Source organism: Pseudophryne corroboree, chromosome 1, assembly GCF_028390025.1.
Source record: "Pseudophryne corroboree isolate aPseCor3 chromosome 1, aPseCor3.hap2, whole genome shotgun sequence".
Classification (NCBI taxonomy): domain Eukaryota; kingdom Metazoa; phylum Chordata; class Amphibia; order Anura; family Myobatrachidae; genus Pseudophryne; species Pseudophryne corroboree.
In genome coordinates, this window is record NC_086444.1 from 362659163 (window position 1) to 362675346 (window position 16184).

The 16184-nt window shown below is 48.7% G+C and overlaps 1 protein-coding gene across 4 annotated transcripts in view; it reads right to left on the minus strand.

Annotated features, from left to right (window-relative positions):
- Window positions 1-15894, minus strand: part of LOC135070944 (tRNA (32-2'-O)-methyltransferase regulator THADA-like) — a 181482-nt gene extending 165588 nt beyond the window's left edge. For all 4 annotated transcript variants that reach the window (XM_063964801.1, XM_063964802.1, XM_063964800.1 and 1 more), the window contains exons 1-2: window positions 15693-15894; window positions 4012-4189 (exon numbers count right to left, since the gene is read on the minus strand). In XM_063964801.1, coding sequence (XP_063820871.1) covers window positions 4012-4189; window positions 15693-15820 — 306 coding nt within the window. In that variant the 5' untranslated portion in view covers window positions 15821-15894. The remainder of the gene's footprint in view (window positions 1-4011; window positions 4190-15692) is intronic.
- Between the last annotated feature and the right edge of the window lie 290 nt (window positions 15895-16184).

Sequence of the window (16184 nt, forward strand, 5' to 3'; positions counted from 1 at the left end):
TAGGATCCTGACCCCTTGACGGCGGAGTACAGCTATCATTACCGCCATGAACGCGTAGCCGTGGTCAAACCAAAAGGTAACGCCCGAAATTGGTAATGGAGGTTGCCAACCGCAAACCTCAGGTACTGCTGATGCGACACTGCAATGGGAATATGCAGGTAAGCATCCTGTATGTCCAGTGAGACCATATAGTCCCCAGGCTCCAAGGCCAGAACAATAGAGCGAAGAGTTTCCTTACCAAACTTGGAGACCTCCACAAATTTGTTCAAGGACTTGAGGTTGAGAATGGGCCGGGAAGACCCATTTGGTTTCGGGACTAGGAACAGCAGTGAATAGTACCCCTTGCCTCTCTGAGCCATAGGCACATATACTACCACTCCTGTGTCCAGGAGGGACTGCACCACCGAATGAAGAGTCTTTGCCTTCACCTGATCCGAAGGGACGTCTGTCAGGCAAAATCGATGAGGGGGACGATTCTTGAAGGATACGGCGTAACCTCGAGTGACGACTTCCAGTACCCAGGCATCGGAAGTGGTCTTCAACAATTCCTGGGTAAACCTTAGAAGTCGGCCCCTCATTCTGGGATCCCCCAGAAGGAAGGCCCGCCCCGTCATGCAGCAGGCTTGTCAGTTTTGGAAGCAGGCTGACATGCAGCCCAGGCCCGTTTGGGTTTATTGGGTTTGGAAGTGCGAACCTGTTTTGGGTACGCCTGACCTTTTGGTTTCCCTGAAGGACGAAAGGAGCAAAAGGAAGTACTCTTAGCCTTCGGCACCGAAGGAGCAGTACTAGGAAGACATGCTGTTTTAGCAGACGCTAAGTCAGCCGCTATCTTGTTGAGGTCTTCTCCGAAAAGAATGTCTCCTTTGAAGGGGAGTAGCTTCAGGGTTTTCTTAGAGTCCATGTCCACAGACCAGGACCGTAACCAGAGAATACGGCGAGCCAAAATGGACATAGTAGAAGCCTTGGCCGCCAGAATACCAGCTTTAGAAGCCGCCTCTTCAATGTAATGAGACGCTGTAACAATATACGACAGGCATTGTCTAGCATGATCAGAAGCATTTGAAGGCAACTCCAGCTCCTGAGCCCACGCTTCCACAGCTTCTGCAGCCCATGTCGCTGCTATAGTGGGCCCATGCACCGCACCGTTTAGGGTGTAGATTGCCTTCAAACAACCCGCCACGCGCTTTTCCGTCGGCTCTCTCAAAGACGTAATGGTAGTTACAGGCAGAGCTGAGGATACTACCAGCCGCGCCACTTGCGAATCCACTGGCGGGTATGTTTCCCAATTTTTACTAAGCTCCGCAGATAGGGGGTAGTGAGCCAGCATCTTCTTGTGAGGCGTGAACTTTTTTCCTGGATTTTCCCAGGACTCCCGACGTATGTCAACTAAATGTTCAGAGTGAGGTAAAACTTGTTTAACCACCTTCTGACATTTAAACCTGTTCGGTTTCTTAGTGGCAGAGTCAGGCTCCGGTTCATCATCAACTTGAAGAATGAGCCTGATAGCCTCTAACAGGTCAGGAACATCCACCTGCGAAACAACTTCCCCATCAGACGCATCAGGATCAGAATCTGTGGGGTCGTATAAACGCCATCCTCACCAGACGAGGTGTCTGGGACGTTGGTGGATTGTGAGGAAGTAATTGCCCGCTTAGAGGACCCCTTGGTCTTAGGCAGGCGAGGGTTAGACTTTTGAGCAGTCAGTGATTGGTTCAATTGCTGTAACTGATTGGACAGTTGATCTGCCCAAGCCGGGTTAACCGCGGGGACTATAAGCGGTTGTACCGACACAGGAGGTCCCATAGGGGGCATTAGTCTAGTTACCAGCGTATTCAATAGCGTGGAGAAGGTAGCCCAAGGTGGGTCATTTTGCACCCCCGTTACTACAGTCCCACTTGGGGGGTAAGGAACCCCCAGAACCTGAACTCTCAGCTGCTATGTTATCCTCAAATGTGTCTGCAGCGTCAACACCACACAATGTGGGATCGGCCCCAGCTCCGTTTCCCTTTGTAGCTGACATAATCAAAAGCTCAATGCAAGGCAACACAGTACAATATCAGCAGCACAATACCTGACAAGAAACCCCTGTGTAGTGTATCAGCACAAACAGGGAATTCAAGAGGTATATGGTGACTAAAAATCACAGAGAAAAATACACACTGAGTATATCCTGTGAACTGCCTATATTACGATAAACCTGTTATGTGCCTGCTTACTGCATGGCACCAACTACAAAACTGAGCTCCTGTGCACGGAGGCGGGGTGATATAGGAGGCAGCGCTGTGCATCTTGGGAAGAAGGTCAAAGTTTTCAGCCTGTTGGTGCCTCGGATCAAGATCCTACTCTACACCCCGATGTTAATCCTTGTGGAGCCCTGTGTACCCCGCAGCAGAAAAACAAATAAGTGGTGCAATACAAATAACAGTCTCTAATAGAGACAAGTAGAGAAAAATAGGAGGAATACAGTGAAAATGCACTTAGAGAGAATAAAGTGAGAAAAAAATACAGAGAAACAGTTGATGCACACAAAATTACATGCAAGCAAAATAAAATGGGCACAAAGCTCAACAACTAATCCCCAATAGGGAAAGAAGGAACAAGAATCTACAACCTGACACCAGGTACGACACGAGGTGTCTGTGTCACTCTCTCTCTCAGCCAAGAATGCAGGTTTGTAGCACTGTAAAATGGCCACTCTGCTTGCTAGAATGGAAGGAGAGAGGAGGAAATGTATCCCTTTTCGTGGGTACCCTTGCACAGGGGACACACTAAGACCGGGGGAGGAACTAATGGGAAAAGCTTACATCGCCCAATGGCAAAAACTACAAGGGAAAGTGGTCACCACAATATATCACAGTGCCTCATTACCAAGCATCCCTGGTGGTCTACTGGGGATGCGGAGGAGATCTGGTCCCCACTTGCCACACCACCATTGGGTTCCTACACTGGCAGTTACAGCCGCAATATGTGCAACTACCTGCTCCCCACTGTTTGGCTGTGTAACAAATGGTGTGTGCAGGAGCTAGCTGGTGTCACTGACTCAGTAGCCGGCGCGCAGACCGCCATGACTGGAGAGTTGGTGGAGCGGTGGTAAAGGTGTAAATGATGCTGACTCACCACCTGCTCATACAGTAAATAAAGTAAAATAAAATGAAAGGGGGGGAAAAAAGAGTCTGCTTATGCTTAACAGCAACCTCCCTGTACTGTGCCCATTCCACTAAACTAAACTGGGCTATAGGAGCTCAAGGAGCAGGGTATAGGGGAGAGGGAGCCTGTGCTGCTGGGAAAGAAAAAATCATATTTGGTGTCCAGGCTCCACTCTATACCCCAAAGTCACTCCAGTGCCCCCCATGGCTGAAAGCAGAAAGAGAGAATTGTAGTTTACTTGTGAGTTTACGCAAAGGACACCTCATTTTTCCAAATGAATATTTTACCATTTATGTAGAGAACGATTTTGAATCAAAGAAGTACAGAAATGTTGTTTTTCAAAAGGACTATCCATAATATGTATGCCAGTACTTATGTTACATCACTGGGGACCTCAATATTATTAGGAAACCCTATTAGTCACGCTGCATTGCAGGATCTGTGAAAAGCTCAAAAGCAAGGGATCACCAACAAACCCTGATAGATTAATACAAAAGAATAGTAAATGTACAGTAGTGTCCACCATAGTAGCACATTTACGCCAATTTATAATTCTTGTAGAAAAAGCCCTGTTTATTATGCCTGTACATTGCTTTTTAATACATTAGCTGCATGTAATGTAACAAACCCGGTGAAGCTGCATCTTCCTCTTTTTATGTCTCTTGGGGTATTTATCAGAGCATGAAGATAGATAAAGTGGAAAGATACAAATTACTAAACAATCAGCTCCTAATTCGCATGTCACATGCTGCGACTGGAAAACGACACAAGTTAATTGGTTAGTGCTTTTTTTATTCTCCACTTTATCTCTCCCCCAACCTTAGTTTCTTGGATACCTGTGCACATTACCGGCTATCAATTCACCTTCTCAAGCCTCAAGAAGAAACTGGAACTACTACAAGAATCTATCTGACAGGTTAGGATACAGCGGAGTAGCGGAAGGAGTTCATCATCAGTAAGGCTTCCCAGAGTCTGCTCCACAGCATCCAATGCTTGGGCTGCCTCATCTAAATGCTTTTCTTTGCAACGCTTCACTGAAGCCCTGTAAGAGAAATTAATTACACATGACATCAGATTTTGTAAAAATAAGATTTTAAACCTTCCGGTAAATCTTTTTCTCCTAGTCCGTAGAGGATGCTGGGGACTCCGTAAGGACCATGGGGTATAGACGGGCTCCGCAGGAGACATGGGCACCATAAAGAACTTTAGAATGGGTGTGCACTGGCTCCTCCCTCTATACCCCTCCTCCAGACCTCAGTTAGAGAAACTGTGCCCAGAGGAGACGGACAGTACGAGGAAAGGATTTTGTTACTCTAAGGGCAAGATTCATACCAGCCCACACCATCCACACCGTATAACATGGAATATACTAACCTGTTAACAGTATGAAACAAAACAGCATCAGTCCGAGACTGATCCAAACTGTAACATAATCCTTATGTAAGCAACAACTATATACAAGCCTTGCAGAAATATGTCCGCACTGGGACGGGCGCCCAGCATCTAGGACTAGGAGAAAAAGATTTACCGGTAGGTTTAAAATCTTATTTTCTCTTACGTCCTAGAGGATGCTGGGGACTCCGTTTGGACCATGGGGATTATACCAAAGCTCCAGACCGGGCGGGAGAGTGCGGATGACTCTGCAGCACCGATTGAGCAAACACGAGGTCCTCATCGGCCAGGGTATCAAACTTGTAGAATTTTGCAAAAGTGTTTGAACCCGACCAAGTCGCCGCTCGCCAAAGTTGTAATGCCGAGACGCCTCGGGCAGCCGCCCAAGACGAGCCCACCTTCCTAGTGGAGTGGGCCTTTACCGAATTTGGTAACGGCAATCCAGCCGTAGAATGAGCCTGCTGAATCGTGTTACATATCCAGCGAGCAATAGTCTGCCTAGAAGCAGGGGCGCCAACCTTGTTGGCTGCATACAGGACAAACAGAGCCTCTGTTTTCCTAACCCGAGCCGTCCTGGCTACATAAATTTTTAAGGCCCTGACTACATCCAGGGACTTGGAATCCTCCAAGTCACTCGTAGCCACCGGCACCACAATAGGTTGGTTCGTATGAAATGAAGAAACCACCTTAGGCAAAAATTGAGGACGAGTCCTCAACTCTGCTCTATCCACATGAAAAATCAGATAGGGGCTTTTGTGAGACAAAGCCGCCAATTCGGACACCCGCCTTGCAGACGCCAAGGCCAACAACATGACCACCTTCCAAGTGAGAAATTTTAATTCCACTGATTGAAGGGGCTCAAACCAGTGAGATTTCAGGAACTGTAACACCACGTTAAGGTCCCATGGTGCCACTGGGGGCACAAAAGGAGGTTTCATGTGCAGCACTCCATTTACAAAAGTCTGGACTTCTGGGAGAGAAGCCAATTCCTTCTGAAAGAAAATCGATAGGGCCAAAATCTGTACTTTAATGGAGCCCAATTTAAGGCCCATATCCACTCCTGTCTGCAGAAAGTGGAGAAACCGGCCCAGATGGAAATCTTCCGTAGGAGCATTCTTAGCCTCACACCAAGATACATACTTTCTCCAGATACGGTGATTATGTTTCGCCGTCACCTCCTTCCTAGCCTTTATCAGAGTAGGGATGACTTCTTCCGGAATGCCTTTCCCAGCTAGGATTCGGTGTTCAACCGCCATGCCGTCAAACGTAACCGCAGTAAGTCTTGGAACACGCAGGGCCCCTGTTGCAACAGGTCCTCTCTGAGAGGAAGAGGCCACGGATCTTCTGTGAGCATTTCCTGAAGATCTGAATACCAGGCCCTTCGAGGCCAATCTGGAACAATGAGTATTGTCCGCACTCTTTTTCGTCTTATGATTCTCAATATCTTTGAGATGAGTGGCAGAGGAGGGAACACATAGACCGACTGAAACACCCACGGTGTCACCAGGGCGTCCACTGCTACTGCCTGAGGGTCCCTTGACCTGGCACAATACCTCCGAAGCTTCTTGTTGAGGCGTGACGCCATCATGTCTATTTGAGGAAGTCCCCAACGATCTGTTATCTCTGCAAAAACTTCTTGATGAAGTCCCCACTCTCCTGGATGGAGATCGTGTCTGCTGAGGAAGTCTGCTTCCCAGTTGTCCACACCCGGAATGAATACAGCTGACAGAGCGCTTACGTGATTTTCCGCCCAGCGAAGAATCCTGGTGGCTTCCGCCATTGCCACTCTGCTCTTTGTCCCGCCTTGCCGGTTTACATGAGCCACGGCTGTGACGTTGTCTGATTGAATCAGAACCGGTAGATCGCGAAGGAGATTCTCCGCTTGTCGTAGGCCGTTGTATATGGCCCCTAATTCCAGCACGTTGATGTGTAGACAAGCCTCCTGGCTCGACCACAGTCCCTGAAAATTTCTTCCTTGTGTGACTGCTCCCCATCCTCGGAGGCTCGCGTCCGTGGTCACCAGAACCCAGTCTTGAATGCCGAACCTGCGACCCTCTAGAAGGTGAGCACTCTGCAGTCACCACAGGAAAGACACCATGGCCCTGGGGGACAGGCTTATTGTTTGATGAAGTTGAAGATGCGACCCGGACCACTTGTCCAGAAGGTCCCACTGAAACGTTGGCGCATGAAACCTGCCGAAGGGGATGGCCTCGTAGGACGCCACCATTTTCCCTAGAACTCGAGTGCATTGATGGACTGACACTCTTTCCGGTTTTAACAGGTCTCTGACCATGTTCTGTAGTTCCTTGGCTTTTTCCACTGGGAGAAAAAATAAGAATTTACTTACCGATAATTCTATTTCTCGGAGTCCGTAGTGGATGCTGGGGTTCCTGAAAGGACCATGGGGAATAGCGGCTCCGCAGGAGACAGGGCACAAAAAGTAAAGCTTTAGGATCAGGTGGTGTGCACTGGCTCCTCCCCCTATGACCCTCCTCCAAGCCTCAGTTAGGATACTGTGCCCGGACGAGCGTACACAATAAGGAAGGATTTTGAATCCCGGGTAAGACTCATACCAGCCACACCAATCACACTGTACAACCTGTGATCTGAACCCAGTTAACAGTATGATAACAGCGGAGCCTCTGAAAAGATGGCTCACAACAATAATAACCCGATTTTTGTAACTATGTACAAGTATTGCAGATAATCCGCACTTGGGATGGGCGCCCAGCATCCACTACGGACTCCGAGAAATAGAATTATCGGTAAGTAAATTCTTATTTTCTCTATCGTCCTAGTGGATGCTGGGGTTCCTGAAAGGACCATGGGGATAATACCAAAGCTCCCAAACGGGCGGGAGAGTGCGGATGACTCTGCAGCACCGAATGAGAGAACTCCAGGTCCTCCTTAGCCAGGGTATCAAATTTGTAGGATTTTACCAACGTGTTTGCCCCTGAGTAAATAGCCGCTCGGCAAAGTTGTAAAGCCGAGACCCCTCGGGCAGCCGCCCAAGATAAGCCCACCTTCCTTGTGGAATGGGCATTTACATATTTTGGCTGTGGCAGGCCTGCCACAGAATGTGCAAGCTGAATTGTATTACACATCCAACTAGCAATAGTCTGCTTAGAAGCAAGAGCACCCAGTTTGTTGGGTGCATACAGGATAACAGCAAGTCAGTTTTCCTGACTCCAGCCGTCCTGGAACCTATATTTACAGGGCCCTGACAACATCTAGCAACCTGGAGTCCTCCAAGTCCCTAGTAGGCGCAAGGCACCAAAATAAGCTGGTTCAGGTGAAACACTGACACCACCTTAGGGAGAGAACTGGGGACGAGTCCGCAGTTCTGCCCTGTCCAAATGGACAACCAGATATGGGCTTTTTTTGAGAAAAAAAACACCAATTTGACACTCGCCTGGTCCAGGCCAGGGCCAAGAGCATGGTCACTTTTCATGTGAGATGCTTCAAATCCACAGATTTGACTGGTTTTAAACCAATGTGATTTGAGGAATCCCAGAACTACGTTGAGATCCCACAGTGCCACTGGAGGCACAAAAGGGGGTTGTATATGCAATACTCCCTTGACAAACTTCTGGACTTCAGGAACTGAAGCCACTTCTTTCTGGAAGAAAATCGACAGGGCCGAAATTTGAACCTTAATGGACCCCAATTTGAGGCCCATAGACACTCCTGTTTGCAGGAAATGCAGGAATCGACCGAGTTGAAATTTCTTCGTGGGCCTTTCTGGCCTCACACCACGCAACATATTTTTGCCACATGTGGTGATAATGTTGTGCGGTCACCTCCTTTCTGGCTTTGACCAGGGTAGGAATGACCTCTTCCGGAATGTCTTTTTCCCTTAGGATCCGGCGTTCCACCGCCATGCCGTCAAACGCAGCTGCGGTAAGTCTTGGAACAGACATGGTACTTGCTGAAACAAGTCCCTTCTTAGCGGCAGAGGCCATAAGTCCTCTGTGAGCATCTCTTGAAGTTCCGGGTACCAAGTTCTTCTTGGCCAATCCGGAGCCATGAGTATAGTTCTTACTCCTCTACGTCTTATAAGTCTCAGTACCTTAGGTATGAGAAGCAGAGGATGGAACACATACACCGACTGGTACATCCATGGTGTTACCAGAACGTCCACAGCTATTGCCTGAGGGTCTCTTAACCTGGCGCAATACCTGTCCCGTTTTTTGTTCAGACGGGACGCCATCATGTCCACCTTTGGTATTTCCCAACGGTTTACAATCATGTGGAAAACTTCCCGATGAAGTTTTCACTCTGCCGGGTGGAGGTCGTGCCTGCTGAGGAAGTCTGCTTCCCAGTTTCCATTCCCGGAATGAAACACTGCTGACAGTGCTATCACATGATTTTCCGCCCAGCGAAAAGTCCTTGCAGTTTTTGCCATTGCCCTCCTGCTTCTTGTGCCGCCCTGTCTATTTACGTGGGCGACTGCCGTGATGTTTTTCCCACTGGATCAATACCGGCTGACCTTGAAGCAGAGGTCTTGCTAAGCTTAGAGTATTATAAATTTACCCTTAGCTCCAGTATATTTATGTGGAGAAAAGTCTCCAGACTTGATCACACTCCCTGGAAATTTTTTCCTTGTGTGACTGCTCCCCAGCCTCTCGGGCTGGCCTCCGTGGTCACCAGCATCCAATCCTGAATGCCGAATCTGCGGCCCTCTAGAAGATGAGCACTCTGTAACCACCACAGGAGAGACACCCTTGTCCTTGGATATAGGGTTATCCGCTGATGCATCTGAAGATGCGATCCGGACCATTTGTCCAGCAGATCCCACTGAAAAATTCTTGCGTGAAATCTGCCGAATGGAATTGCTTCGTAGGAAGTCACCATCTTTACCAGGACCCTTGTGCAATGATGCACTGATTTTAGGAGGTTCCTGACTAGCTCGGATAACTCCCTGGCTTTCTCTTCCGGGAGAAACACCTTTTTCTGGACTGTGTCCAGAATCATCCCTAGGCACAGCAGACTTGTCGTCGGGATCAGCTGCGATTTTGGAATATTTAGAATCCACCCGTGCTGTTGTAGCAGTATCCGAGATAGTGCTACTCCGACCTCCAACTGTTCCCTGGACTTTGCCCTTATCAGGAGATCGTCCAAGTAAGGGATAATTAAGACGCCTTTTCTTCGAAGAAGAATCATCATTTCGGCCATTACCTTGGTAAAGACCCGGGGTGCCGTGGACAATCCAAACGGCAGCGTCTGAAACTGATAGTGACAGTTCTGTACCACGAACCTGAGGTACCCTTAGTGAGAAGGGCAAATTTTGGACATGGAGGTAAGCATCCCTGATGTCTCGGGACACTATATAGTCCCCTTCTTCCTGGTTCGTTATCACTGCTCTGAGTGACTCCATCTTGATTTGAACCTTTGTAAGTGTTCAAATTTTTTTAGATTTAGAATAGGTCTCACCTAGCCTTCTGGCTTCAGTACCACAATATAATGTGGAATAATACCCCTTTTCTTGTTGTAGGAGGGGTAATTTGATTATCACCTGCTGGGAATACAGCTTGTGAATTGTTTCCCATACTGCCTCCTTGTCGGAGGGAGACCTTGGTAAACCAGACTTCAGGAGCCTGCGAAGGGGAAACGTCTCGACGTTCCAATCTGTACCCCTGGGATACTACATGTAGGATCCAGGGGTCCTGTACGGTCCCAGCGTCATGCTGAGAGCTTGGCAGAAGCGGTGATACGCTTCTGTTCCTGGGAATGGGCTGCCTGCTGCAGTCTTCTTCCCTTTCCTCTATCCCTGGGCAGATATGACTCTTATAGGGACGAAAGGACTGAGGCTGAAAAGACGGTGTCTTTTTCTGCAGAGATGTGACTTAGGGTAAAAACGGTGGATTTTCCAGCAGTTGCCGTGGCCACCAGGTCCGATGGACCGACCCCAAATAACTCCTCTTCCTTTATACGGCAATACACCTTTGTGCCGTTTGGAATCTGCATCACCTGACCACTGTCGTGTCCATAAACATCTTCTGGCAGATATGGACATCGCACTTACTCTTGATGCCAGAGTGCAAATATCCCTCTGTGCATCTCGCATATATAGAAAATGCATCCTTTAAATGCTCTATAGTCAATAAAATACTGTCCCTGTCAAGGGTATCAATATTTTTAGTCAGGGAATCCGACCAAGCCACCCCAGCTCTGCACATCCAGGCTGAGGCGATCGCTGGTCGCAGTATAACACCAGTATGTGTGTATATACTTTTTATGATATTTTCCAGCCTCCTGTCAGCTGGCTCCTTGAGGACGGCCCTATCTATAGACGGTACCGCCACTTGTTTTGATAAGCGTGTGAGCGCCTTATCCACCCTAAGGGGTGTTTCCCAACGCGCCCTAACTTCTGGCGGGAAAGGGTATACCGCCCATAATTTTCTATCGGGGGGAACCCACGCATCATCACACACTTCATTTAATTTATCTGATTCAGGAAAAACTACGGTAGTTTTTTCACATCCCACATAATACCCTCTTTTGTGGTACTTGTAGTATCAGAAATATGTAACACCTCCTTCATTGCCCTTAACGTGTGGCCCTAATAAGGAATACGTTTGTTTATTCACCGTCGACACTGGATTCAGTGTCCGTGTCTGTGTCTGTGTCGACCGACTAAAGTAAACGGGCGTTTTAAAACCCCTGACGGTGTTTCTGAGACGTCTGGACCGGTACTAATTGTTTGTCGGCCGTCTCATGTCGTCAACCGACCTTGCAGCGTGTTGACATTATCACGTAATTCCCTAAATAAGCCATCCATTCCGGTGTCGACTCCCTAGAGAGTGACATCACCATTACAGGCAATTGCTCCGCCTCCTCACCAACATCGTCCTCATACATGTCGACACACACGTACCGACACACAGCACACACACAGGGAATGCTCTGATAGAGGACAGGACCCACTAGCCCTTTGGAGAGACAGAGGGAGAGTTTGCCAGCACACACCAAAAACGCTATAATTATATAGGGACAACCTTATATAAGTGTTTTCCCTTATAGCATCTTTTATATATTTCTAACGCCAAATTAGTGCCCCCCCTCTCTGTTTTAACCCTGTTTCTGTAGTGCAGTGCAGGGGAGAGCCTGGGAGCCTTCCCTCCAGCCTTTCTGTGAGGGAAAATGGCGCTGTGTGCTGAGGAGATAGGCCCCGCCCCTTTTTCGGCGGCCTCGTCTCCCGCTCTTTAATGGATTCTGGCAGGGGTTAAATATCTCCATATAGCCCCCGGAGGCTATATGTGAGGTATTTTTAGCCAAAAAAGGTTTTCATTTGCCTCCCAGGGCGCCCCCCTCCCAGCGCCCTGCACCCTCAGTGACTGCCGTGTGAAGTGTGCTGAGAGGAAATGGCGCACAGCTGCAGTGCTGTGCGCTACCTTAAGAAGACTGAGGAGTCTTCTGCCGCCGATTCTGGACCTCTTCTCGTTTCAGCATCTGCAAGGGGGCCGGCGGCGAGGCTCCGGTGACCATCCAGGCTGTACCTGTGATCGTCCCTCTGGAGCTAATGTCCAGTAGCCAAAGAAGCCAATCCATCCTGCACGCAGGTGAGTTCACTTCTTCTCCCCTAAGTCCCTCGTTGCAGTGATCCTGTTGCCAGCAGGACTCACTGTAAAATAAAAAACCTAAGCTAAACTTTTCTAAGCAGCTCTTTAGGAGAGCCACCTAGATTGCACCCTTCTCGGCCGGGCACAAAAATCTAACTGAGGCTTGGAGGAGGGTCATAGGGGGAGGAGCCAGTGCACACCACCTGATCCTAAAGCTTTACTTTTTGTGCCCTGTCTCCTGCGGAGCCGCTATTCCCCATGGTCCTTTCAGGAACCCCAGCATCCACTAGGACGATAGAGAAACCCTCTTTTGTTCCGTGTCCATAATCATGCCCAAGAAAGATAGCCGAGTCGTTGGAATCAACTGCGACTTTGGAAGACTTAGAATCCAGCCATGCTGCTGCAGCACACTCAGGGAGAGTGACACGCTTTTCAGCAACTGTTCTCTCGATCTCGCTTTTATCAGGAGATCGTCTAAGTACGGGATAATTGTGACTCCCTGTCGGCGCAGGAGCACCATCATTTCCGCTATTACCTTGGTGAAAATCCTCGGGGCCGTGGAAAGCCCAAACGGCAACGTCTGATACTAGTAATGACAGTCCTGTACAGCGAATCTCAGGTACGCCTGATGAGGGGGATATATGGGCACATGAAGGTATGCATCCTTTATGTCTAGAGACACCATAAAAGGTGGCCAAGAGTATTCAGGTTTAGGGATTTTAAATTTAGAATGGGTCTGACCGAACCGTCCGGTTTCGGGACCACAAATAGGGTTGAGTAGTACCCCTTCCCTTGTTGAACTAGGGGAACCTCGACAACCACTTGTTGTTGACACAGTTTTTGACTCGCAGCTAACACTATCTCCCTGTCTGGGGAAGAAGCTGGTAAAGCCGATTTGAAAAACCGGCGAGGAGGCACGTCTTCGAATTCCAGCTTGTAGCCTTGGGATACAATCTCCATTGCCCAAGGATCCATGTCTGACCGAACCCAGACGTGGCTGAAGAGTCGAAGACGTGCCCCCACCGGGGCGGACTCCCCCAGTGGAGTCCCAGCGTCATGCTGTGGATTTAGTAGAAGCCGGGGAGGACTTCTGCTCCTGGGAACTAGCCGTAGCCGGCAGTTTTCTCCCTCTACCCTTACCTCTGGCGAGGAAGGAAGAACCCCCACCTCTTCTGGACTTATGCGATCGAAAGGACTGCATCTGATATTGCGGCGTTTTCTTCTTTTGCTGTGGAGAAACATAAGGTAAAAAGGTAGATTTACCCGCGGTAGCTGTGGAAACCAGGTCTGCGAGACCTTCCCCAAATAAATCCTCACCTTTGTAAGGTAAAACTTCCATATGTTTCTTTGAGTCGGCATCACCCGACCATTGGCGGGTCCACAGTGCTCGCCTAGCAGAAATCGCCATGGTGTTGGCTCTCGAACCTAGCAGACCAACGTCCCTCTGAGCATCTCTCATATACAAGACTGCGTCTTTTATGTGACCTAAAGTCAATAAAATGGTATCCCTATCTAGGGTATCAAAGTCAGCTGACAAGGTATCACTCCAAGCTGCTACAGCGCTACAAACCCAAGCCAACGCTATTGCCGGTCTGAGCAAGGTCCCTGTATGTGTATAAATTGATTTTAAGGTAGTTTCCTGTCTGCGATCAGCAGAATCCTTGAGGGCTGCTGTGTCTGGAGACGGTAGCACCACCTTTTTGGACAAGCGTGTTAATGCCTTGTCCACCCTGGGTGAGGATTCTCACCGTAACCTGTCCTTCGCAGGGAAAGGATAAGCCATAAGAATTCTTTTGGGAATCTGCAGCTTCTTGTCTGGAGTTTCCCAAGCCTTTTCAAATAACTCGTTCAGCTCATGAGATGGGGCAAAAGTTACCTCAGGTTTCTTTTCTTTAAACATGTGAACCCTCTTGTCAGGGACAGAGGGGTCATCCGTGAAATGCAAAACATCTTTTATTGCAATAATCATACAATGAATACTCTTGGCCACCCTTGGGTGTAACCTTGCATCATCGTAGTCGACACTGGAGTCAGAATCCGTGTCGGTATCAGTGTCTGTTATTTGGGACAGGGGACGTTTTTGAGACCCTGAAGGGCCCTGTGACACCGTCAAAGCCATTGATTGACTCCCTGTTCTATCCCTGGACTCTGCTTTGTCCAATCTCCTATGCAACAAAGCCACATTTGCATTTAAAATATTCAGCATATCCATCCAATCATGTGTCAGCGTTGCCGACGGAGACACCACAATCATCTGCTCCACCTCCTCCTTAGAAGAGCCTTCCGCTTCAGACATGCCGACACATGCGTACCGACACCCCCACACACTCAGGGATATATCTATATGGAGACAGTTCCCCAATAAGGCCCTTTGGAGAGACAGAGAGAGAGTATGCCAGCACACACCCAGCGCCAACTGACACTGGAAACTAAAATCCCAGAGAAACAGTGCTTTTATACAATTATATAATATACACTCACTGCGCCAATAAAAAGTGCCCCCCCTCCTCTTTTTGTCCTCTGTGACCGTGTTCAGCAGGGAAGAGTCCGGGGAGCCAGCTTCTCTGCATGTGCTGTGGAGAAAATGGCGCTGGTTAGTGCTGGAGGATCAAGCCCCGCCCCCTCAGCGGCGGGCTTCGGTCCCGCTCAAACAATCAAAATACCTGGCGGGGGTAAATAATATACTGCCTCCTCAGTATATGTACAGCTGCCAGTATCCCTTGAGGCTATTAATTGCTGCCCAGGGCGCCCCCCCTGCGCCCTTACAGTGCCCGCTGTTGTGTGTGTGTGTGTGTGTGTGTGTGTGTGTAGGAGCAACTGAAGTCTTCTGCCGCCTTTGAAGTCTTCTTTCTTCTTATACTCACCCGGCTTCAATCTTCCGGCTCTGTGAGGAGGACGGCGGCGCTGCTCCGGGACGAACGGCGAAGGTGAGAACTGCGTTCCGACCCTCTGGAGCTAATGGTGTCCAGTAGCCTAAGAAGCAGAGCCTATCACTTAAGTAGGTCTGCTTCTCTCCCCTCAGTCCCACGATGCAGGGAGCCTGTAGCCAGCGGTGCTCCCTGAAAATAAAAAACCTAACAAAATTCTTTTTTTCAAAGAAACTCAGGAGAGCTCCTCTGTAGTGCCTCTAGTCTCCTCTGGGCACAGGATCTAACTGAGGTCTGGAGGAGGGGCATAGAGGGAGGAGCCAGTGCACACCCATTCTAAAGTTCTTTATAGTGCCCATGTCTCCTGCGGAGCCCGTCTATACCCCATGGTCCTTACGGAGTCCCCAGCATCCTCTAGGACGTAAGAGAAATGTTATTTATTACAAATGAGAAAAAACGAGCTGATTAAGAGTTATTTACTAACATATATGCAAGCTGGCAGAATGCAGTCATCTATTGTGACCATTCCCTTTAGTTTGACTTTCACTAGGCTCACACTGAATGGTTGCTACAGTATGTGTTTTTTATATTGGCACTCGTCTCATGTAGTAATCAGCCACAGTAAATGAAGAAGCCTATATTTACAGCAATGGAGCGTTATGATCTATAGCAAAATCATGTCTACAGTCAGAATACAATGCAGAGAATGGGTGATGTCACTCACTCTGTAAACTGTTCGAGCTTTAGTGCCACTACGCTCAGTGAGTTTAGCCCCCGCTCCTGGTAGAAAATGATACACTGCCTTGGTCCCTGCAACATATCTCCAGCATGTGCCACCGTGGGCGCAGCCATCAGCTGTCACCTCCTCCGGCAGTGCCAGTGAGGGGGTTATGGGAAAGGTCCTCTGCCCGAAGAGAAACTAGATGCTACCGTGCCGGTGAGTGCAGTGCAGTCAGTGCGGAATGATAGACACTAACCATCTGCAGCCGGCACAGCGCCACCTTGTGAGACGGAGGAACAACTCCAGTCCTCACACTCTCACAGTACCTTTATACAAGTGGTGTGTGCGTTTGTGTACTGCACATGAGATCACTAAAAACATACAGGTAAACTGTAGGTATGGACATTATAGAGTCATTACTGGGATAATACACTACGAAATAAAGCATTGTACAAATCATACTTTCTCTGACGTCCTAGTGGATGCTGGGGACTC